At 40.3% G+C, this 23857-nt stretch overlaps 1 protein-coding gene across 2 annotated transcripts in view; it reads left to right on the forward strand.

Moving 5' to 3' along the window:
- Positions 1 to 23857, forward strand: part of fgf11b (fibroblast growth factor 11b) — a 71311-nt gene that overhangs the window by 33470 nt on the left and 13984 nt on the right. For both annotated transcript variants that reach the window (XM_036594881.1, XM_036594882.1), the window contains 2 exons: positions 7161 to 7271; positions 11560 to 11663. In XM_036594881.1, coding sequence (XP_036450774.1) covers positions 7161 to 7271; positions 11560 to 11663 — 215 coding nt within the window. The remainder of the gene's footprint in view (positions 1 to 7160; positions 7272 to 11559; positions 11664 to 23857) is intronic.

The following is a 23857-nucleotide window of genomic DNA, read 5'->3' on the forward strand; positions in this document are numbered from 1 at the left end:
CCTCCTCTACAGAGACACACTGCTGCACATTTTAATGGACAACTACTGTTTATTTACAGTTTAACACATCTGGAAAAGAAGTTTATGTGCAAAAATGATGACACATTTTATATTTTATGTTTATTTTCTTTTGCCGTATTTAAGTGTGTTCTCTGTAGAGGATGTTTATTTATTTTCAACCAACAAACATGTTATTTGTGTATCGCTGCTGTCGGAAGAAAACCTTGTGTCTCCATTTTTGCCGTTTTTCATACATACATACATCATCTAAACCGCTTATCCTTCTGGGTCGCGGTGGGGTGCTGGAGCCTATCCCAGCTGTCATTGGGCGGAAGGCAGGATACACCCTGGACAGGTCGCCAGTTCATTGCAGGGCCGTTTTTCAGTTTTTGACATTATTTGAAAATGCCTGTTTTCCTTTAAACTGTATGTAAATTTCATGATGAATGGGCCAAAATAAACGGCCCAAAATGACTTGGAAAAAAGTCTGGTTCCATTGACTTACATTAAACGTAAAGTAGGTTTTTTCCTTCTCCTGTAAAGTTACCATTTTGGAGATATGAGGTTTTGTTCTGACAACAGCGATATGTATGACTGCACATATTCTAGGGCACTTGTGATCTACACTCTTGTGATGGTTCTTCAGAGGTTTAAATAAATAAAGTAAATAAAATAAATAAAATGGTTCTATAAAGAACCATGAACACTCAAAGAACCCTTTGCATGTTTAAAAAGGGCATTGCATCACCCTTTTAAAAAGGGGTTCTGTATAGCACCCAAAGGGTTCTTCTATTGTTGTGATGTCAAGCTTGTAACAATAGAAGAACTCTTTCGAGTTCTATGTGGAACACTTTTCAAAAAAGGTTCTATATAGAACCATTTGCAGCACATTCTCCATCAATCTGAAGAACTCTGTTGATGCAAAGCATTATTTGAGTGTTTATGGTTCTTTACAGAACAATTTTTCATTACTAAAGAACTGTTGAAGAACCATCTTTTGTTAGATCGGCGGTGCCCTAAAATATGTGCAGTCATTCATATACAAATGACATGCGTTGCTTTACACACACTTAAATATGGCAAATAAAAAAGAACCATAAAATATAAAATGTGTCATCATTTTTGCACATAAACTTTTATTCTAGATGTGTTAAACTGTAAATAAACAGTAGTTGTGCATTAAAGTGTGCAGCAGTGTGTCTCTGTAGAGGAGGTGTTCACTTATTTACACTTAGAAAATCAACAACAACAGCAGGTAAGTTTGTTTTGGGAGCCAAATGACCAAAAACAGTAAAAGATTTTGGGTTTCAAACTGAGTAAAGTTGTGTTTTCTAACATTAAACTACATTTTGACACTAAAACAGTTTAAATACTTTGGTGGGCAGCCCCCCTGAGAACCCCCGGCCCCTGCATCTCTGCCTGAAAGTGCACAAAAACAAAGTAACAAACACTCAGACACACAGTTCTGCAGCGCGTTAGTGTCTGTGGAGGTTTTTATAAGGACGGGGGCGAAATCAATAGGAGTTCTCTCCGGGTCCTGGGAAAAGTTTAGCAGATTCCGCAGTGCTCCTCCGCAGAGTGAGTGATGGCGTCGTGACAGCACGGAGACAGGTGCGCACACACACACACACACGCGCGTCCCTCGCACATCCATTCTGCTGTGAGGCAGGTAATTCAGGAAAACATTAGTCTAAGCACTCTGCTTTGACTGCACGGTGAATAGGAGTGAATCTGACTCAGCGACGGAAAATTACAGCCCAACAACGAAAACCCCCCTCATCTCTGTTTACCTCACTGATGGACAGGGCTGTAAACACAATAACAACAACAGCAACAACAACAACCAAACATACACTGACAAAAAGGGGCTTTGAATTTTGAATTTACTTCTACTTTGTAAACTCTTTTACCATTTTTTTCTAAACCGTCACGTACACTAGAATTTAATGGAGCAATGTACTAACTGCTTAAATCCAATAGTTATTACTTAGTTACTGATACACATTATTCAGTATCTACAGTGAATTATTCAGTATCTACTATGAATTATTCAGTATCTAATATGAATTATTCAGTATCTACTCTAAATTATTCAGTATCTACTATGAATTATTCAGTATCTAATATGAATTATTCAGTATCTACTCTAAATTATTCAGTATCTACTATGAATTATTCAGTATCTACTATGAATTATTCAGTAACTACTATGAATTGTTCAGTATCCAGTATGAATTATTCAGCATCTACAGTGAATTATTCAGTATCTACTATGAATTATTCAGTATCTACTATGAATTATTCAGTAACTACTATGAATTATTCAGTATCTACTATGAATTATTCAGTATCTACAGTGAATTATTTAAAAACTAATATGAAATTTTCAGTATGTACATTGTTATTCAGAATATTCTTTCAAATATTTAGTGTCTACTTTCAGTTATTCAGTAACTACTTTGAATTATTCAGTATCTACTTTCAATAATTCAGTATCCACTTTCAGTTGTTCAGTATCCACTTTCAGTTGTCCAGTACCTACTATGAATTGTTCAGTATCTACTATGAATTATTCAGTATCTACTCTAAATTATTCAGTATCTACTATGAATTGTTCAGTATCTACTATGAATTGTTCAGTATCTACTATGAATTATTCAGTGTCTACTATGAATTATTCAGTATCTACTATGAATTGTTCAGTATCTACTATGAATTATTCAGTATCTACTGTAAATTATTCAGTATCTACTATGAATTATTCAATATCTACTATGAATTATTCAGTATCTACTCTAAATTATTGAGTATCTACTATGAATTGTTCAGTATCTACTATAAATTATTCAGTATCTACTATGAATTATTCAGTATCTACTATGAATTGTTCAGTACCTACTATGAATTGTTCAGTACCTACTATGATTTGTTCAGTATCTACTATGAATTATTCAGTATCTACTATGAATTGTTCAATATCTACTATGAATTATTCAGTATCTACTATGAATTATTCAGTATCTACTCTAAATTATTCAGTAACTACTATGAATTATTCAGTATCTACTATGAATTGTACAGTATCTACTATGAATTATTTAGCATCTGCTATAAATATCTGGGGGGTGGGGGGGCTAAAACCCCCTAAACCTAACCTAGTGACACCCCTGTTTTTTACAGCTCCTCACTAATTATTTGAAACCTGTGAAGTTGTACAGGACTAGCATATTAGAACCGCTTAATACATTTATCTCCAACTAAAGTTTTATTATTGAATTATTGAAACCACATTTTTTCACTTTTAAACCTTTAAATTCTTGTGTGTAGATTCTGATTCTGTAATAAAAGTCCTGCATTGAATTGACTTAACTTTAGCCATTTCCACATGACTAAACTATATTACATCCACACATGTTTTACCAAAAGTACAAGACACCTCTGAATTGATTTAGCATATCGCTGTTGTCAGAAGAAAACCTCGTATCTCCAAAATGGTAACTTTACAGGAGAAGGAAAAAACCTACTTTACTTTTAATGTAAGTCAATGGAACCAGACATCTTTCCAAGTCATTTTGGGTCGTTTCGTTTAGTCCATTCATCATGAAATTTACACACAATGTAAAGGGTAACAAGATTTTTCAAATAATGTCAAAAACTGAAAAATGTCAAAAGTGGAGATACGAGGTCTGACAACAATTCTTCTGACAACAGCGATATTTTGTTTGTGTGGAAATGATGTACACACTCACTGCACTACTTTTCACTGAGTGATTGTGGGTCCCTGTATAAAAGTCCTCCACTAACCTTTCACAGAGGTTGCAGTCAGGCACAGCGTGAGGTCGTAGATGTAGAAATCACAGCACAGGCTGAATGGAAAAGGCCGTTTATGCTCTTCTTCCTCTTCCTTTCTCAAATGAACATAAAGTAGCCCGGAGGGACACAACTCATAAAACATTCAGCCTCCGTTCTCCTTCTGTTCCCCCGTCACAAATAAACGTGCAACGCTAATACATCTTTTATAGAGCAGACGTTCTTTCACTCTGTTTAGTCCTTCACTGACCCAAAGCCTCTCTAAAAATAAAGATGTTTGAATGAAGTGTATTTAAAGGGCCCAAATTATGGATCATCAATTTTGTTTGTTTTTTCAAAATAATATTGCATTGTTAAAGTGGACTATTAGCATAAAGTACCATTATTATACCATTGCCAGTATTGTATAAAGTACCGAAAGGTTCTTTGACTTTTATGCTGATGGCAGAACCCTTTCAGGCGCTACTTAGTACCATTTACAGAACACTATGCAACACTTTCTATCATATCGAAGAACCACTTCACAAGGAAAAGAACCATTTATGCATTAAAATAGTTCTTTGTGTTGTTGGGGTTCTACGTAAAACCATTGACTTCTGTTTCTCTGATACTTTGTTAGCCCCCTTTTACCCTGTTCTTCAGTGGTCAGGACCCCCATAGAGACCCTCACAGAACAGGTACTATTTGGGTGGTGGATCATTCTCAGCACTGCAGTAACACTGAAGTGATGGTAGTGTATTAGAGTGTGTTGCGCTGGTGCGAGTGGATCAGACACAGCAGTGCTGCTGGAGTTTTTAAACACTGTGTCCCCTCACTGTCCACTCTATTAGACACTCCTACCTTGTCAGTCCACCTTGTAGATGTAAAGTCAGAGACGATAGCTCATCTGCTGCTGCACAGTTTGTGTTGGTCATCCTCTAGTCCTTCATCAGTGGTCACAGGATGCTGCCCACAGGACGCCGTTGGCTGGATATTTTTGGTTGGTGGACTATTCTCAGTCCAGCAGTGACACTGAGGTGTTTAAAAACTCCAGCAGCACTGCTGTGTCTGATCCACTCAGACCAGCGCAACACACACTAACACACCACCACCACATCAGTGTTACTGCAGTGCTGAGAATGATCCACCACCTAAATAGTACCTGCTCTGTGAGGGTCTATGGGGGTCCTGACCACTGAAGAACAGGGTAAAAGGGGGCTAACAAAGTATCAGAGAAACAGATGGACTACAGTCTGTAACTGTAGAACTACAGAGTGCACCTATACAGTAAGTGGAGCTGATAAAATGGACAATGAGCATAGAAACAAGGAGGTGGTCATAATGTTATGCCTGATCAGTGTATACATATTACAGAAACCACGGTTGGACAAGCAGTAAGTAAATACTGTTTTTGGTTTATAAAACAACATAAGTGTCATAATAAGTGTATGATACAGGCCTTTTCATTTCGATGGGGAGCAACCTGTAACACAGGTTACAGTTATCTTGTACTTTCTAAGCAATATAGTCCCACAACAATGATCACTACAGTGTACTAACCTATATAATGCAGGAAAATGCAGTGGGGTATATTATAAAAGGCTCTGGCTGCAGGATCTTTCCAGGGCCAGCTTTATCCTTGGCTTTTGTCATAGACTTCAGGCTTTCGGAGGCTGCTTGAGGCTGTGGCGAACCACCTGTGCTCTGGATAAAGATACTAAATTAGACCAGCCTACCTGCAAGATGTATGAATTTATTTAGAGCATGTGTAATTTTAACTGGGCTCACCGTTGGCTGAGATGAAACACAGGAATAATCTATTCATTTGCAAAGTGTGCTAGAAAGTAACTTTTGAATTACTTTTTTGAATTTGAATGAGCACTTAGTGGCAAGATTTTCTTTTGGAGAGCATGAAAAGTGGTGATAAACCTGTTTAATGGTGATAAAAACCTGCCCTGAATAGCCACAAGTGAATTATATGTAGCCTATTGCTGCAAGCTGCTAGTTTGAGTTGCAGAATGCTTGAAATGACCGATTTGTGCCATGTTTTCTTTTACAAAACAGCACAAACTGTGGTGATAAATGTATTTTATGGTGATAAAACCTGCACTACAGCTAAAAACAACATTTGTGACCTAATCCTTGCTTTCAACTGCTAGCTAACTAGCTGTGTTACCCTGGTTAGCTCAACTACTAAGCTGATTAGCATGCATTTGTTTTCATTTGTTTCACTTGAATAACATTAGGTTTACCTCAAAAATTTATCTGAATATTCTTCCTGGATTTATTACGCTGCATTTACACTGTTCCAGCGCATCGACAGGGTGTGAACACATCCTCCCTCTTAGGTGGGCCACGTGGGAGTGTGACGAGGGAGTTCCCTAATTCCCCAGTGGAAATTCCCACACTGAAATCTGATACAGGGCCATATCAGGGCCAGATTATGAGGAGCCTGGCCACTTCTTATTTCCCCCGTTATATCAAAAACAGACTGCAAAACAGCAGAGGGCGCCTGAGAGCGTGTCCTCAATAAATGGGAGTAAATGGAGCTAAACGGCTAAAAACAAACACTAATGGGATATTAGGTGGTGCTTGGTCACATGATACCTAAAAACTCAGTGCTTAAAACTGTTAAAATTGTCAAATATTCAAAGGATGTTGACTATCACACAGTCTGAAATATTGGATGAAACATTGGATTAGATGTAAACATTCCTGTATAAATGGTGCAAGAGTAACTTTGGGAAATTTTAAGGCACGTCTGCTGTTTATTTGCTGAATTTCACGTATCGGGAAAAAAAAATTAAAGCTTAAAATGTGACCTGTGTAAATGTTCTGGCACATATATATTATATATTATACATATATTATGTTTTACTTTTTTTTCCAAAATGTTAAACAGTAAATGTCCCGATATTGAAGTTCACTGTAGAGGATGTGGTCACTTATTTTCACTCAGAAAATCTACAGAGTTGTGTGGCTATGCATACGTCATTTCCATCTTCATGTAATTTGTGTTATTTTTCTATTAAAACGTGCTTGTTTGATCAGAAATGTGAGCATATTGTTCTAAACAAGGTCTAACATTAATACCTGGAATGGAGGTAGTGCTGTAAACCACAGCCCTGTAAAAGGATTTACAGTAATAAGGAGCACTGTGCAGGTAAGCCGTGTAATCTGTTGTAACACGTCCTTCCTCACAAATCCAGTTAATTCTTTATTAAAGAGAACAGAGTAAAAACAGATGGAGAACAGTGTTAGAGCAGTAAATAGAGTAAACAGCTCTTGTGTTACCCAGGCTGCGCTGTACACACTGAGGCGGCTCTCCAGAGGATGTGTGTGTATGTAACCGTATGTGTGTGTGTTCACAGAGCCTCAGCTGAAAGGCATCGTCACCCGACTGTACAGCCAGCACGGCTACTACCTTCAGATGCAGCCGGATGGCACCATGGACGGCACAAGGGACGAGAGCAGCTCCTTCTGTAAGTGAGAAAAAACAATACAGGACCAACAAAGTGTCGTTTTTAATGCTGAAAGACCAAAACTATTCCTCTTTGGTCCCTGAGGTTAAGATTAGGGTCGGGTTTACTCCCATTGGAGCTCTCAAGTGTCATGCAAAAAGGGGCTCATGGGAAAGATGTGCCCTCTGTAAGAAAGGGACTGTTTACTGTTGTTGGTTTAAGTGGTGTTCCATACACAATATGGACAAAAGTTTTGGGTCACACCTCTTAATCAGTGAATTCAGCTGTTTTATTCAGTCTCATTGCCACAGGTGTATAAAATCAAGCAGCTAGCCATGCAGTCTGCCTTTATAAACATTAGTGAAAGAATGGGTCATTCTAAAGAGCTGACTGAATTCGAGTGAGGTGCTGTAAAAGGAGGCCACCGTTGAAACAAACATTGATCAAAAACAGAGACTCAATCATTTCATTTCCTGTCATAACTGCCGTTAAGTTACCCAAGGCTTCTTTTCCACTATCGAGCCAAATGGTTCTCAGGGCCGTACTGTGCCATTGAGACCGGTTACACTTTCTTTTTCCACCTGTGCCACTAAATCAGAACCAGAAAATACTGAATAAAACTACACAAAAGATTGGCTAACTGCTAACAGGCTAATAGCTACACGAACAGCATCCAAAGCAAAATGCGTTTGATTCCATCTGTCCAGTCCAGTCTCTCGGTGTGCTCTCAGATTCTTCACCCTAAACGTTATTTGTGCATCAGTTACTGAAACAGCCTGTACTGCAGTGGGTTTCACCTGTAGCCGGACAACTAGCTGCATTAGCTTTAGCGTTTAGCAGAGCTAAGCTAATGCTAACCAGCTACTTTCTCCTGGTTATCAGGTCAAATTGAAGCTTCAACGTGTATTGAATGGTGGATTTAAAATCATTCATTTATTTGGCGTCCGTATGAGCGAAATGAGCTTATTTGACAGATTTGGGTTTGTGATTAAGGCAGGAGGACGCGGTGGCACAATGCAGTGGCCAGTTAGTGGAAGCACAAGGTAAGTGTTTCCAATAAAGTGGCCAGTTAGTGGAAGCACAAGGTAAGTGTTTCCAATAAAGTGGCCAGTTAGTGGAAGCACAAGGCAGGTGTTTCCAATATAGTGGCCATTTAGTTGAAGCACACGGTGGTACAATACAGATATAATATTAGAACCAATCAGCAAATAGCCACGTCGTCATCGTACTGATGAAGATTTTTAGAGTTCAGTGTCGAACGGTGTCCATGTGGTAAAGCCACAGGAACAGTTTCCCTCAGTGCTTGGAACCGTTCAGCCCTGCAGGAGAAAAGAGGTGCAAGTTATTTATTTTTCAGCATCAGAAATAAAAGCAGGAGACAAATTTAAAGGAATATTACACTAAAACTAATATCAGCTGTCTGAGTGTTCAGGGAGTCACTCTTTCCCTTCATTCCAGCTTACGTTCTTTTCAGGAGACTCGCTTTCAGTTCCTCAAAGAATCTGCAGACACACCTCCAAAGTTCAGTCTTAGAAGCTGGTTGATCATTTTCTGAAGTAGTCAAACACATTCAGTGGTGTTGAGGTCTGGACTCTGGGGTGGTCAGTCCATCGTTCAGCTTCTTTGTTTGATGTGTCCGTCTCCTTTTCTCAGTGAGGTTCTTCTTGATCAGCTACACATCCTTTCAGACCCACAGCGCTGAGTCGTCTTCTCACAGTGGAAGGATGGACAGAAACACCTGTGGATGTTTTCAGATCTGAAGCAGCTTGATTTTCTCCTCTCTCTCAAAGATGAAAGGCTTTAAGTGCTGTCCTCATCTAAGTGCTGTCCTCATCTAAACTCTGTCTGTCCAGTTCTAAATCTCATGGCCTGTATCTCTGTCCCTGTCCTTCCGTCTGTCCGTTTTGTCTGTGATAATTAATTTGAAAGCCCACAGTTGGCATATGTTTGGCCTGCATGTCTGGCATGATGCCAAGGGTTTTACACTCTGCCGTTGGCTTCAGGCACCAGCTTTAGGTTCATTTCACTAAAGCTGACCCATGTGGTCGATGGATATATATCCATCCCCCCTCCCCTCCCCTCACCCACCCACATATATACACACACACAAGATGTGTGAGTCTACACACACATTTAGAGCCAACAGACCAGATCAGAAGTCTGTAATATGTTTACTATGGAAATTCCAGTGATGGCGATTACTGACCACTTCAGTGGACCACAGAGCTGCGGTTAGCTGGATGTTTGTTGGTGTTTTCAGTAAAGTGGCCAGTGAGTGGAAGCACAAGGTCGGTGTTTCTGATAAAGTGGCCAGTTAGTGGAAGTACAAGGTAGGTGTTTCTAATAAAGTGGCCAGGGAGTGCAAGCACAAGGCAGTTGTTTCCAATAAAGTGGCCACTGAGTTGAGCACAAAGTAGGTGTTTCCAATAAAGTGGCCAGTGAGTGGAAGCACAAGGTCGTGTTTCTGATAAAGTGGCCAGTGAGTGGAAGCACAAGGTCGTGTTTCTAATAAAGTGGCCAGTGAGTGGAAGCACAAGGTCGGTGTTTCTAATAAAGTGGCTAGTGAGTGCAAGCACAATGTAGTTGTTTCCAATAAAGTGGCCAGTGAGTTGAGCACAAAGTAGGTGTTTCCAATAAAGTGGCCAGTTAGTGGAAGCACAAGGTAGGTGTTTCCAATAAAGTGGCCAGTGAGTGGAAGCACAAAGTAGGTGTTTCCAATAAAGTGGCCAGTTAGTGAATATACTAGGCAGTTGTTTCTAATGAAGTGGCCAGTGAGTGGAAGGACAAGGTAGCTGTTTCCAATAAAGTGGCCAGTGAGTGGAAGCACAAAGTAGGTGGTTTCTAATGAAGTGGCCAGTGAGTGTAAATGCAAGTATGAGATTTTATTCCAAATCATTTGGAATAGAAATGGACCATTTCTATTGGTCCATTGCAAAATGTTCACAGATGTAAAGGGCATCTGGTGTTTACTAAAAACAGAGTCACAGGATTTTATATGACAGGGTTGATTTGTGGGGAAAATTTTGCTTCTGCATTGTAAACAAGATGAAAAATGAAACGTGCTGCTTTGTCCTCCATCAAACTTTTTTTCAGAGTGCATTGCTCTTCTCTGAGCTTTGAAGATGACGGATTCTGACAGTGTTTGATCAGAATGCTGTTTGGCACGGATGTTTGTGCCTATCCGTATCACTCCATCCTCTCAGAGGGTGAGGGACATCACACGTGTCGTGCTTGTCCAGTGAGAGAACCGCGCTCATATATTCAGCTTCATACAATCGAAAGCAGTAGCTCTTAGACTATTTAGTCTAAGACCCCCTGTGTGGATAGTAAGTGCTACGGTGCCCGGTCACTACGGTCACTTGGCCACCCCTCCCCCTACTGCCTATATTGTTCTGTCAGTCTCTCTCTATCTCTCTCTCTCTCTCTCTCTCTCTCCACTCAAAGCCCTGGTGAAGGGAGTCTTTGACACTTTGATTAAAGCTGATGTGTCTGTCTGTTCTGATTTTTCTTCACTTTTTATCCCACATATGAACATTTCACCCCGTGTGAGTTTGACTGACCCTCTGGCTTCTGCTTTTAATCCCTCAAACTGCAGCTTATTGTTCAGTTATTAAGCTTAAATATTTCTGCTATTAATGTTAATTTAGAGTAGACGCTGAGTAGTATAGAGTAGGAACTATATAATTTATAGTAGATACTGAATAATTCATAGCAGATACTGAATAATTCATAGCAGATACTGAATAATTCATAATAGTTACTGAATAATTCATAGTAGTTACTGTATAATTTATAGTAGATACTAAATAATTCATAATAGTTTCTAAATAATTCACAGTGGTTACTGAATAATTCGTAATAGACACTGAATAACGTATAATAGATACTGAATAATTCATAGCAGTTATTAAATAACTCACAGTAAATACTGAATATCACTTAGTAGATATTGAATAATACATAATAGACAGTGAATAATTCATAATACTGTATAACTCATAGTGGTTACTGAATAATCTATAGTAGATAAAGAATGAAAAATTATTTTTATGTGTAATATAATTATATAATGATTATAATTATTTTTTACATAGTTTAATATTATACAATAACATTTAAAAGCTTTCAATTTATAACCCATCTACCTCTTCCTGTCTGTACTGTTTAGGTGCTGCTTTGCTCAGCTCTTTAGAACAGAAGTGGCGCGACTGTGTGGGAAGTGCAGATTGTAAGCATCACACACATCAGTGGAAATACCCCACACAGATAGTTTTACAGGACTGTGTGTTTGTGTGTCCTCTCTCTCCAGCACAGTTCAACTTGATTCCTGTGGGTCTGCGGATAGTGGCGATCCAGGGGGCGAAGACGGGGCTGTATCTGGGCATGAACAGCGAGGGGTACCTCTACACCTCCGTGAGTGACTCACTCGTCCCTCTAACGCTCCTGATGATTAGGATAATGCGCTCAGTGTGTCTCCACAGTAATGACGGAGAGATGATTGAGGGTGTGCAGCTCTTTCAGGGGTGAGTTATTACTCAGAGAGCTGAATTACCCTCCTCCAATTAAAGAATGGAGCTAAACAGTCCAGGGGAAAAATAGGCCATTTGGTACCGAGGGTCCTCTGGCTGCTGTCTGTGGTCCTGAAATTCGTCAAGAGTCTGAAGATACCAGAGTTACACTGCCGCTGTTTGAAGGTCATTATGACCTCCAGAATGATGCTGTACTGTCCTTCTAATGACTGAATACAACTACAGTCTTGAAGATGCTCTTCAAAGGTTCTTTGGTAAAGACAGTGATTCTATATAGAACCATGTAGACTCAAAGAACCGTTTGCATGCTTCAATGGTTCTCAGATTGATGAAGAATGCATTGTACAGCTTGTAACAATATAAGAACCCTTTCTGATGCTATCTAGAACCATATACAACATATTCTCTCATATTTGTACATGGTTCTACATAGAACCTTTTTGAAATTGTCTATGAAACACCAAAAAGGGTTCTTCTGTTGTTATAAGTTTGACTTCGGAAAAAGAGCAGAACCCTTTTTGGTGCTACATAGAACCATATATAACACATTCTCTATCAAAATTGTACATGGTTCTACATAGAACCTTTTTGAAAATGGTCCATGTAGCACCAAAAGGGTTCTTCTGTTGTTATAAGTTTGACTTCGGAAAAAACAGCAGAACTGTGTTTGGTGCTACACAGAACCATTTACAACACATTCTCCATCAATCTCAAGAACGATTTCACCATGCAAAGAACCCTTTAAGCATGCACATGGTTCTTTGAGTGTTTATGGTTCAACATAGAACTGTTATCTTTACTAAAGAACCTTTGAAGAACTGTCTTTTTTTAGAGTGTCCTTTAAGGTGCACCTGCTGACACAGGCGTTCTCCATAGAAAAGCACATTTTATTTTAATTTTAATTTTTTTATTTTAAATGAAGTTTTTGATTCATAGTTTAATGTTTTGAAGGCTTTAGTTTAAAGTATAAACTCATTATTGTTCTAAGTCATTCTAAGTCATTGAGTGCGCACTTCGCTGCTGTCAGGACAAAACCTTGTATCTCCATTTTTGTCGTTTTTCAGTGCCTGTTGTTCTTTATATTGTGTGTAAATTATTTGATGAATGGACCAAAAGAAACGGCCCAAAATTACTATGAAAAACATTCTGGTTCCATTGACTTACATTAAAAGTAATGTATGTTTTTTCCTTCTCCTGTAAAATTACCATTTTGGAGATACGAGGTTTTGTTCTGACAACAGCGACTTAATAATCTGATAACTGCAGAAAATCAGATTTTTCCATTTACATGGATAATGGGGAAACTCCGGGTCTACATGAGTCAGACAGTAATCAGATTTCTGCTTTGCAACCAGCCAATAAACGTACAACTCAAACTTCATGCTGCAGCTTTTTTTTAAAAAACATTGCACCACTTTATCTGAAAATATGAACATACATAAATCAAATCCTGCATTTCGTCAAGCATGTATTTGGTTTCAGCGTCGCTCCAAAAGTTTTTTTCTGGGTCTCGCGGCGACTCTGCTCGCATATTTCTGGTACAGCAGTCTGTTTCGCACATGCTCAGACTGAAAGAAATCAGAGTAAGAGTTTAATCTGATTACTAAACTAAAATGCAGCTCCTTTATCAGATTTCTTAATCAGATTTCTAGACTTTACTCCAATCTAAGAAATTAGAGTGTGCTGTTTACATGACCATTTGAATAATCAGATAACTGCAGAAATCTGATTATGATCAGATTATTGAGTGCATGTAAACACACTCATTGTTCAGTTTAGTGCTTTTTCATTACTTCACCTTTTTCACTCCCTGATTACTGATTGATTAGATGTCACAATAGTTGATAGATTACTCTCCTACTAAACTAACTGATAATGACAGCCACAATATCATTAACCCCTCAAATGTCCAGGAACCCCCAGTGTGTCCAAGCATTTGTCACCTGGTAATAACGTGTATTACCAGGTGAATACCAGTTCACTCTGTAGTCTGTTAGTAAGTGAATAATGAGCCTGAGGCTGTAATAAGCCTGGGCCTTTTTAAAGGGTTAAACAGGAACCGGTTCTGTCCCTGCGGTTCTCCCTCATGCAGCGCTGCCTGCAGGTGGGAATCTGGGGCGCCTCCTCATTGTGTATTCTGCCGTGTTTGTGTGTGGAACCTCACGGCTCACAGCGGCTCAGCATCTGCACACAAATAAAAAACAATAACACAGGATTAACCAGAGCACTGTGACCAATTACACTCTCCACTCTGACGAGGACGAGAGAGGTTTAACAGAGTGAAGGAGAGAGAGAGAGAGAGAGAGAGAGTGAGAGAGAGTGTGACAGGGAGAGAGTGAGAGAGACAGAAAAAGACAGAAAGAGAGAAAGACATAGAGAGAGACAAAAAGACAGAGATGGAGGGAGAGAAAAAGAGAGAGAGAAAGAGAGAGGGGGAGAGAGACAGAAGAGAAAACAGAAATTGGGTAGAGATATATAGACAGATAGAGAGAGAGAGAGAGCGCAAAAAGAGAAAGGAAAGAAAGAAAGATATAGAGAGAGAAGAGAGAGAAAGGATGAGAAAGAGGGAGAAAACAAAGTGGGGTGGAGACAGAGAGAGAAACACAGACAGAGAAACACAGAGAAAGAGCAACATAGAGAGCAAAACACAGAGCGAGAGAGAGAGAGAGACAGAGGGAGAGAGAGAAACAGAGATAGGGAGATAGAGAGAGAGAGAGAGAGAGCGAGAGAGAGAAACAGAGAGAGAGAGAGAGAGAGAGAGAGAGAGATAGAGAGAGAGAGAGAGAAAGAGAGAGAAAGAGAGATAGAGAGAAACAGAGAGAGAGGGAGAGAGATAGAGAGAGGGAGAGAGAGAGGGACAGAGAGAGGGAGAGAGATAGAGAGAGAGGGAGGGAGAGGGAGAAAGAGAGAGAAAGGATAACCCACAGCTAGAGATTAGTGATGTGGATTTGGAGAGCGCTTTTGTCTCGTGCCTCTCTGTGAACTGAGGAATGGAGGGATTTTCTCTCCAGAAGAACAGACTGATATTCAGATCAAAGGGAATCTCGGCGGAGCTGCGCGATACGGACAGCAAACCGGAATCACAATTATACTGCTGCCGATTATGATTATGAAATGCCTTTCGATACACTGAAACACGCTGCTGAACCATTAGCTCAGCTCAGTCCCTTCCTCCCTAAACTGCCTCTCTGTCTCATCCCTCGCTCCTATCCTTCCTGTCCTCTCTCTGCTATCCTGTCCCTGTTTTATTACCATCCTTTACCTTGTTCTGTTATCCCTGTCCTTTACCACATCCTGTCATCCCAGTCCTTCACCACATCCTGTCATCCCTGTCCTTCACCACATCCTGTCATCCCTGTCCTTCACCACATCCTGTCATCCCTGTCCTTCACCACATCCTGTCATCCCTGTCCTTCACCACATCCTGTCATCCCTGTCCTTCACCACATCCTGTAATCCCTGTCCTTCACCACATCCTGTCATCCCTGCCCTTCACCACATCCTGTTCTCCCTGTCGTTCACCATGTCCTGTTATCCCTGTCCTTCACCACGTCCTGTCATCCCTGTCCTTCACCACGTCCTGTCATCCCTGTCCTTTACCATGTCCTGTTATCCCTGTCCTTTACTGTGTCCTGTTATCCCTGTCCTTTACCACATCCGGTTATCCCTGTCCTTCAACATGTCCTGTTATCCCTGTCCTTTACTGTGTCCTGTTCTCCCTGCCCTTCACCACGTTTTGTTATCCTTGCCCTTCACCATGTCCTTATCCTTATCTCTGTTGTGTCCCACATTCTGTTATCCCTGTCCTTTATCATGTCCGGTTATCCCTGTCCTTTTCTCCCCTCAACTACCCTTGTCCCTTATCCTTGTTTTTTTTTAATTATATGGTGGTCCTTTTCCATTGATGCGTGATGTAGAGGGGGGCTGATAAATTATGCGGCAATACATGAACTATAGTCTCAGGAGCTATAGGATCTATACTCTAGGATCAAGAAACACCGCCACATTCTCTGGGCCATGCTCATTTTGGACGGACTGAAGCGAAGTGAAAAAAAATGTCCTGTGGTCTGATGAGTAAACATGGTAAACTTGTCCCTGTCCCAACTTTTTTGAAGCAACTTGCTGGCAACAAATTCAAAATGGGTTATACGTTTTGCAAACAACAACACAATTTCTCAGTTTCAACATTTGATTTGCCATCTTTGTACTCTTTCCAATTATATATAGAGTTTAAACGATTTGCACATCATTGCATTCTGTTCTTATTTACATTTTGAACAGTGTCCCGGCTTCTTTGGAAACAGGTTTGTATATTAATTGTCAAAGCTTTATTCTTTATTCATGTTGCTCTAGTTGTGTACTTGTTTTGCTGTCTGATGTGGACCTGGGGAGGATGGGTTCCCTTTTTGAGTGTCTCTAGGTTTCTTCCTTTGGCTCTTGCTGTCGCCCTTGGCTCATTTGGGTCTCGGACCCGGATTTCTCATTTTGACAATGTTGTAAAATCATTGTAAAAGACACTGTATTTGCAAAAATGGGGCGGCATGGTGGCGCAGTGGGTAGCACTGTCGCGTCGCAGCAAGAAGGGCCTGGGCTCAGTTCCCAGCCAGCCGGGCCATGAGGGTCCTTTCTGTGTGGAGTTTGTATGTTCTCCCCGTGTCTGCATGGGTTTCCTCCGGGTTCTCCGGTTTCCTCCCACAGTCCAAAGACATGCAGTCAGGCCGATTGGACACGCTAAATTGCCCCTAGGTGTGAGTGTGTGTGTGAATGTATATGCCTGTCTTTCTGCCCTGTGATGGACTGGCGGCCTGTCCAGGATGTTTCCTGCCTTCCGCCCAATGACCTCTGGAATAGATTCCAGCTCCCCCTGCAACTCAGAAGAATTAGTAGCTTAGAAAATGTGTGTGTGTATAAAATGAATGCTTTTAAATGAGTATTTTATAGAGGATTCACATTACAGAGACGCTAGTCCACCAATTCAAACACAGCACATAGCAAATGAACTATATTTCAGTATAAACAATGACAAAGCCTCTGTGTTATTTTGTGTCCTCTGTTAATCTTTGGCCTTAGAACGTACATCACTCTATTTATGGCTGTAGTCAGAGTATGTGATGTCTGGCTGTGGTAAATTCTGCGTAATGCTGCTTATGTATGTGCAGCGTGTTATATAACATGGTTTACGTCTTTATTCTAATCTTTTACACTTATGTAAGCAGACCTAACTGTGTATTAACGTGTTTACATTACGTGACGATACTATTTTATCCAACATCTGGCTGTGCCATTAACATCTGTTAGAGTAGCAGCTCTGATCATGTGTGTATGTTCGTGTGTGTGTGTGTGTGTGTGTATGTGTGCTTGTTTTTATCTCTTGGAGGGAAAACATGAACATTTTGAATAATCTAACAAAAAACAATTGTAATTTGCAAAAGACCAACATATTAAATGGTGTAATGGTTCATATCAATGTACTGCATATGCAATGTACTATTTTCACACACACAGTCCACACACAGAAATTAAGCTGCTAAAACAGCCCATTTTGACTTCACCACCAAGAATGAATACATATGACCAACCATTCAGCCTACAGCAGTTTAGCCTCACGCATTCACACTGAGGGTTTAAGGAGTGTTGACCTGGACTGCATTAATGCCGATAAAAAATGCAGAATTCAAAAATTCATGCTAACACATTTTTATTTTTATTTAATATCATGCTGTTGTATTTAAACTCACCAAGTATAGTAGAATTACCCTAAATTTTGGTCAGAAACAAATGGGTTAAAAACTTCAAATGGAAACCTGTCCAATCAGGATCGTTTTCTCTATGGTATCTAGGTACATACAGTCAAGCAAGCTCTCTCATTGGTTAAGACTTGGACTGAAGGCTCGTCCTATAAAGTTATCATTAGAAATATCAGGTTTTGTTCATTAATTTTGATGATGATGGGCCAGTTTGGGTCAGTTTCAGACTGGGAAACTTGACGATGTGGTTCTGGTCAGTCGGATTGGACAGAAAGTTCTTGGGCTGTATTCAGATTTCGACCTAAGTTTGAAGCCCTTTAAGGTTAAGGCTAAGGTTTAGGTGTAGGCACAGCTCTATTTAGTGCTACAGTCTTATATATAAACCTTGGATCGTTTTTTTCCCCCCAATTTAGTCGTATCCAGTTCCACCCACTAGTTAGGACTCCCCGAATCACACGATACCACCAGGATCGGCAAAGGCAAACACAAAGGCATCCTCTGAGATCTGTGAAGCACCACTGCCTCTTTTCGAACTGCCACTAACGCAATGTCATTGGACAGCTAAACACACTTGGAGGAGAACACTAACCACCAGTTCTGTTACATCAGATAACAGACGCCGCGCTGACTAGCATCGTGCTGGGTGATGGGGGGAGACAGGGGGGCCATCCTACCCACCCAGAGAGCGAGGCCAGTTGTGCTTTCTTGGACTCCTGGCCACGAATGGCTGTAGCATCACCAGGGATCGAACTCACAGTCTCCTGATGACAGGGCCAACAGTTAGATGGTTGCGCCACTCGGGAGCCCCGTTTTTGTTATTTTTAGCTTTTTTGCAGAATTTGAAAACTACAGTTAATGTTGGCATTGCATTAAAATTTCATGTTCAGCAGATTGACATAAATGGTCTAAAATTACTTGGAAAAAAATCTTGTTCCTTTAACTTCAATTACATGTTAAGAACATAATTTCCTTCTCCTGTAGAGTCAGTTTTGTTCTGACAATGTTCTGACAATATACTATTCAATATTACATCAGTCAGTTTAAATAGCCCTCAAAGATAGTTTTACAGGATTGTGTGTGTGTGTGTGTGTGGGTGTGTGTGTGTATATGTGTGTGTGTGTGTGTGTGTGTGTGTGCGTGTGTGCTCTAATCATGGTCTTCGTTCCTCTGGAGAAGATGTGAATGACATGCAGACAAATGTTAACAGCGGCGACGGCGGGCTCCTCGCTGTCAGGCTGATGGAGGTTCAGAGAGGCGTGACGGGCGGAGGCCTGTGGGGGGAACACCGCGCTTTCTTCTCCTCTTTTTCTCTCCTCCTTCTCATCCCACCATCACTGCACACTAGGCAAGCCCACTGAGGACATGTTACACTAGGACAGCCCCTATCAGTTAGATATCAAATAATGACCTGATTATTTTAATGACTAATCGAATAATCAGAGTTTTCCAAAAGACCAAACTAATAAAACAAATAAAAATAAAATTATTAAACAACATGTTTTGGCATGTTTCTACCAATTTTGGTTTACTGTTTTTTTGCTGGGTTTAAAATTTTGGGAAAAAAAAAAGAAAATATTATATATAAATTCCCATAACTTTTGCACAGGGCACATTTTGTGTTATTATTTTTTTCTCAATATGTTAAATTTAGCAAATAAACAATAATTGTGTATTAAAATATGCAGAAGACCACCACAGGACCACACAGAGCAGGTACTATTTGGGTGGTAGGGATCATTCTCAGCACTCCAGTGACACGGTTGTGGTAGTGGTGTGTTGGTGTGTGTTGTGCTGGTACGAGTGGATCAGACACAGCAGTGCTGCTGGAGTTTTTAAACACTGTGTCCACTCACTGTCCACTCCATTAGACACTCCTACCTTGTCGGTCCACCTTGTAGATGTAAAGTCAGAGACGATAGCTCATCTGCTGCTGCACAGTTTGTGTTGGTCATCCTCTAGTCCTTCATCAGTGGTCACAGGACGCTGCCCACAGGACACTGTTGGCTGGATATTTTTTGGTGGACTATTCTCAGTCCAGCAGTGACACTGAGGTGTTTAAAAACTCCAGCAGCACTGCTGTGTCTGATCCACTCAGACCAGCACAACACACACTAACACACCACCACCACGTCAGTGTTACTGCAGTGCTGAGAATGACCCACCACCCAAATAGTACCTGCTCTGTGGGGGGTCCTGAGGGGGTCCTGACCACTGAAGAACAGGGTAACGCAGAGAAACATATGGACTACAGTCTGTAACTGTAGAACTACAGAGTGCTCCTATATGGTCAGTGGAGCTGATAAAATGGACAATGAGCGTAGAAACAAGGAGGAGGACTTAATGAAGTGGTCGGTCGGTGTATGTTCCCTCCAAAATCACATCATATCCAGACCGGCCACTACATTATATTGATTTTTGTATCAGGTAGAGATTTTTTCCTTTTTTGGCAGGTAATGATCATTTATGCTATACATTCCATATCTTCGATCTGAGCTCAGAGTCGGTTCTCTGCAGGTTCTCTGAGCTCCTACTGAGGGAATCTCCTACTCAGTGTGTCTGTACCTGTGGTAAGGCCTTGTGAAAATGGTTTCCCGATAAAAATAGTGCCTTGTCCCTTTCCTGACCCACTTTATCAGCAGTTTGCTCTGGAAAAACCCTTCTGGGCCGAGAGAGTGAGCGAGAGAGAGAGAGAGAGAGAGAGAGAGAGAGAGAGAGAGAGAGAGAGAGATTCTCCAGATCCCAACAAGTAAATATCCTATCATATATCACAATATAAACACATTCAGTGGTGCTGAGGTCTGGACTCTGGGGTGGCAGTCCATTGTTCAGCTTCTTTGTCTGATGTGTCCGTCTCCTTTTCTCAGTGAGGTTCTTCTTGAACTGCTACACATCCTTTCAGACCCATAGCGCTGAGTCGTCTTCTCACAGTGGAAGGATGGACAGAAACACCTGTGGATGTTTTCAGATCTGAAGCAGCTTGATTTTCTCCTCTCTCTCACAGATGAAAGCTTTAAGTGCTGTTTATCTGATGGGGGCAGTTTTGGGGTCTACCAGGTCTTCCAGGTGGTTGTTAGGAGCCCCATTTTCTCAAAACATCTGCTTTTTTCCACTTATTTTCATTTGCCTTTCTTCTTCTTTATGCAAGTGGATTGTCATATCTATTCTCCTCAGAAACATCTCCAAAACATATATGGGTAAATCTCCATTTGGAGTGGGAATTCAGGTGGATACATTTTTAAAAAAGCAATTTCTTTCTTCCCAGAACAAAATAATTTTAATGTGTTCATTAACATCTCCTATTATCATATAAGCAGAAAGGAGAGCTGAATTCCAGACATATTTTACAGTCACTGGTGTTGTATGAATATGGTGTAACACCAGTGACGGTGACTCCAGTTTATTCTGGTTAAAACTGAGGATTTTGTAAACTGGCTGACTCGTTGGTGGTCAGGTGACCTTGTGGCAACTATTTAAAACCAGTAATTAAAATGATATTATGGCATTATTTTGACAAAATTTTAATAACCCAACCATTAAAGCTCGTAACACCAGTGATACATAGAAGTTATGAGCTGCCTGATAAACAGAATTATTAATAAATTAATGAAATATAGTGAGCGAGTGTGACTCGCCTTCTCAGGCCTTGAGCTGCTTCCTCTCTGATGAGCCTCGACCCAAAGAAGCAGTTTAATAGAGCTGAAAATACTGAGTTAAAATGTAACATAAGAGTCCTGTTAACATCAGAGACCACAACCTCTGTGACAAATGAATTTTTTTTAAAATAAAATACATGTTTACTATTATGATATTTTATATCATTAACATTATACTACATAAATATAGTATAATGTTAATGATATAAAAAGTAAACATGAATCAGTTTTATACAAATTCCTAAATTAAACCTCTTAAAAATATTGTTTAAAATTGCTTATGTGACGAGCTGTTTTACAGATGCAGAGCGAATATGAAACAGGGTGAAAAAAAGAAAAATCAGAGAATCATAAGGGAAATGTGTTATTAAATCTTAGCTCAACTGTGTAAATGTACATACTGTCTTTTGGAGCTGTGCCTAAAATTTCAAGCATCTTTTTAAGCCCTGCAACCTTTGTGACATGGTTTCCCATCCAAATGGAGAATGACCCAAATAACTTAATATTCATTTTGACTGGAAATTACATAAATAAACAATGGTCTCATATACGTTCACAGTACATAAATGACTCTACATCCCAACCCTGTACACAAACAAACCTGCATGCATGTCTGATAAATGGTCTCTGTACGTTCTTCTCTCCCCTGTGCTGAGAGTATTGAGATGCAGGACGACGCTGGCAGCCAGATGCAATAATTTCCATCATGGCAGCGAAAGGGAGGGAGGCAGAAAGCAGGATGATGGAAGAGAGGGCGTTTACAGACAGGAATCAAACCTCTAGGCTGCACGTTCACCCACACATCACAGGCACTGAGTGGAAGTGGATGATGGTCATTCCTGCAGTGGTAATGAAACCCAGCCTGTTGGAGTCTCTAGTCCATAAAGCTGCTGCGCCATTTTACTGCCGCTTTCAGTATTTTATAGACCACAGCAATAGCTGGGAGAGTGTGTCCTGACTCGGGGGTTACATACACCAATATATACACTAGCCTTCACTTCCTGTCATAGGAAACCCTCATAACTCCGTCCCTGTGTCTCCATTATATATACTTATACAGGGTTGGAGTGGGGCTTGTTTTCAGACTGGGAGTTAGATGATGTAGACCAGCCCACCTTAAACTGTAACTGTACTTCTGCAATACACACACACACACACACACAGCATTGCCTTATGTAAGGGGTCGGCAACACGCAGCTCTTTTACTGCCCTGTTGTGGCTCCACAGCTGAATCAGATTTGTAGGTAAAAATAAAATAATCCTCCTTTACAGTAAAATAAAGCTCTGCTGATCGTTCAACACAGTTTAACAATAAATGGTCTTAAACTCTGGAGTTAATGTAGAACTGCTAATTCACCCTTTAACCCTGAAGATCAGCGCAGACTGCTGGTCACCATAGCAACGCAGACAACAGTCTCGCCTAGATAGTAGCTAACGAAACGGCAAAGAGAGAGATTTAAGACGAACATTGATCATTTGGAGACAAATGGACTAATTTGTATTTATAAGCTCCCAAATGATTTCCTGATACGTTTAATCTGCAACGAGAAACTGACTGGCTTTGTCAAAATTTGGGTTCTCAAACTTCTCACAACACAAAATGGTTATCTAGCACCAGCAGCAACGACTGATTCTACTTATTTCTACGTCTTCCAACCAGAGCTGCAGCGCCACCAAATTCAAGCTGCTGCTTCTGTGTAAAAACGGCGCCCTCTAGAGCGTCAGTGTCTGGATTGGCCGCTCTGGGCTACTGTAGAAACATGGCGGCGGCAGCCTCTGTTGGAAGAGGAGCCGCTCCCTATGTAGATATAAAGGGCTCATTCTAAGTTAACGAGAACACAACGATTCATAGTTACAGGTGATTATACTCTAACGAGAACATGGTTTTTTATACAATATTCCATTTCTGCTAATAAGTCCCTCTAAATCTTACACACTGCACCTTTAATGTATTTTAAACATTTTAAACCTGTTGATTTCCGAGGGCTGCTGAAACCACTGAGGGCTTAGGGACCGTCTACAAACTACAGGCCGTCTAGGTCTGGATGAGATCTTGTATAGTTTTACATGCTTAAAAATGATGGTTCTTCAAGGGTTCTTTAGTAAAGAAAATGGTTTATTATAGAGCCACACACTCAAAGAACCATTTGCACTGTGAAAGGGTTCAGATTAAGGGAGAATGTGCTGTAGATGGTTCTATATAGAACCTTTTTGAAAATGTTTCTGTATAGCACCAAAAAAGTTGAATTGCTATTGTTATCATGTCAAGCTTATAACAGTAGAAGTGCCCTTTTAGGTGCTATATAAAATCATACACAGCACATTCTCCATCAATCTGAAGAACCGTTTCACCCTTTAAGCATGAAAAGGGTTCTTTGAATGTTCATGGTTCTATATGGAACCATTGCCTTTACAAAAGAACCCTTGAAGCACCATCTTATTAAGAAAAGGCAAAACTTAACAGAATGCCAGTATAAACCGAGTAAGACAGAGTGACACACTCAAACTTACTTGTCCTGGTGAGCAAACGGGCATTTTATTTATTTGTTTGTTTGTTTATTTATTTGTTTATTTGTTTATTAACCATTTTCTACGGAAGAACACAGTGAAGTTATACAGTGAGCAAACTGTCTTCTGTTTGAGATTCTCCAGAGTAGCTCAGTGTAGATGATGTATCT

The sequence above is a fragment of the Colossoma macropomum genome, unplaced genomic scaffold, assembly GCF_904425465.1.
Source record: "Colossoma macropomum unplaced genomic scaffold, Colossoma_macropomum, whole genome shotgun sequence".
Taxonomy (NCBI): domain Eukaryota; kingdom Metazoa; phylum Chordata; class Actinopteri; order Characiformes; family Serrasalmidae; genus Colossoma; species Colossoma macropomum.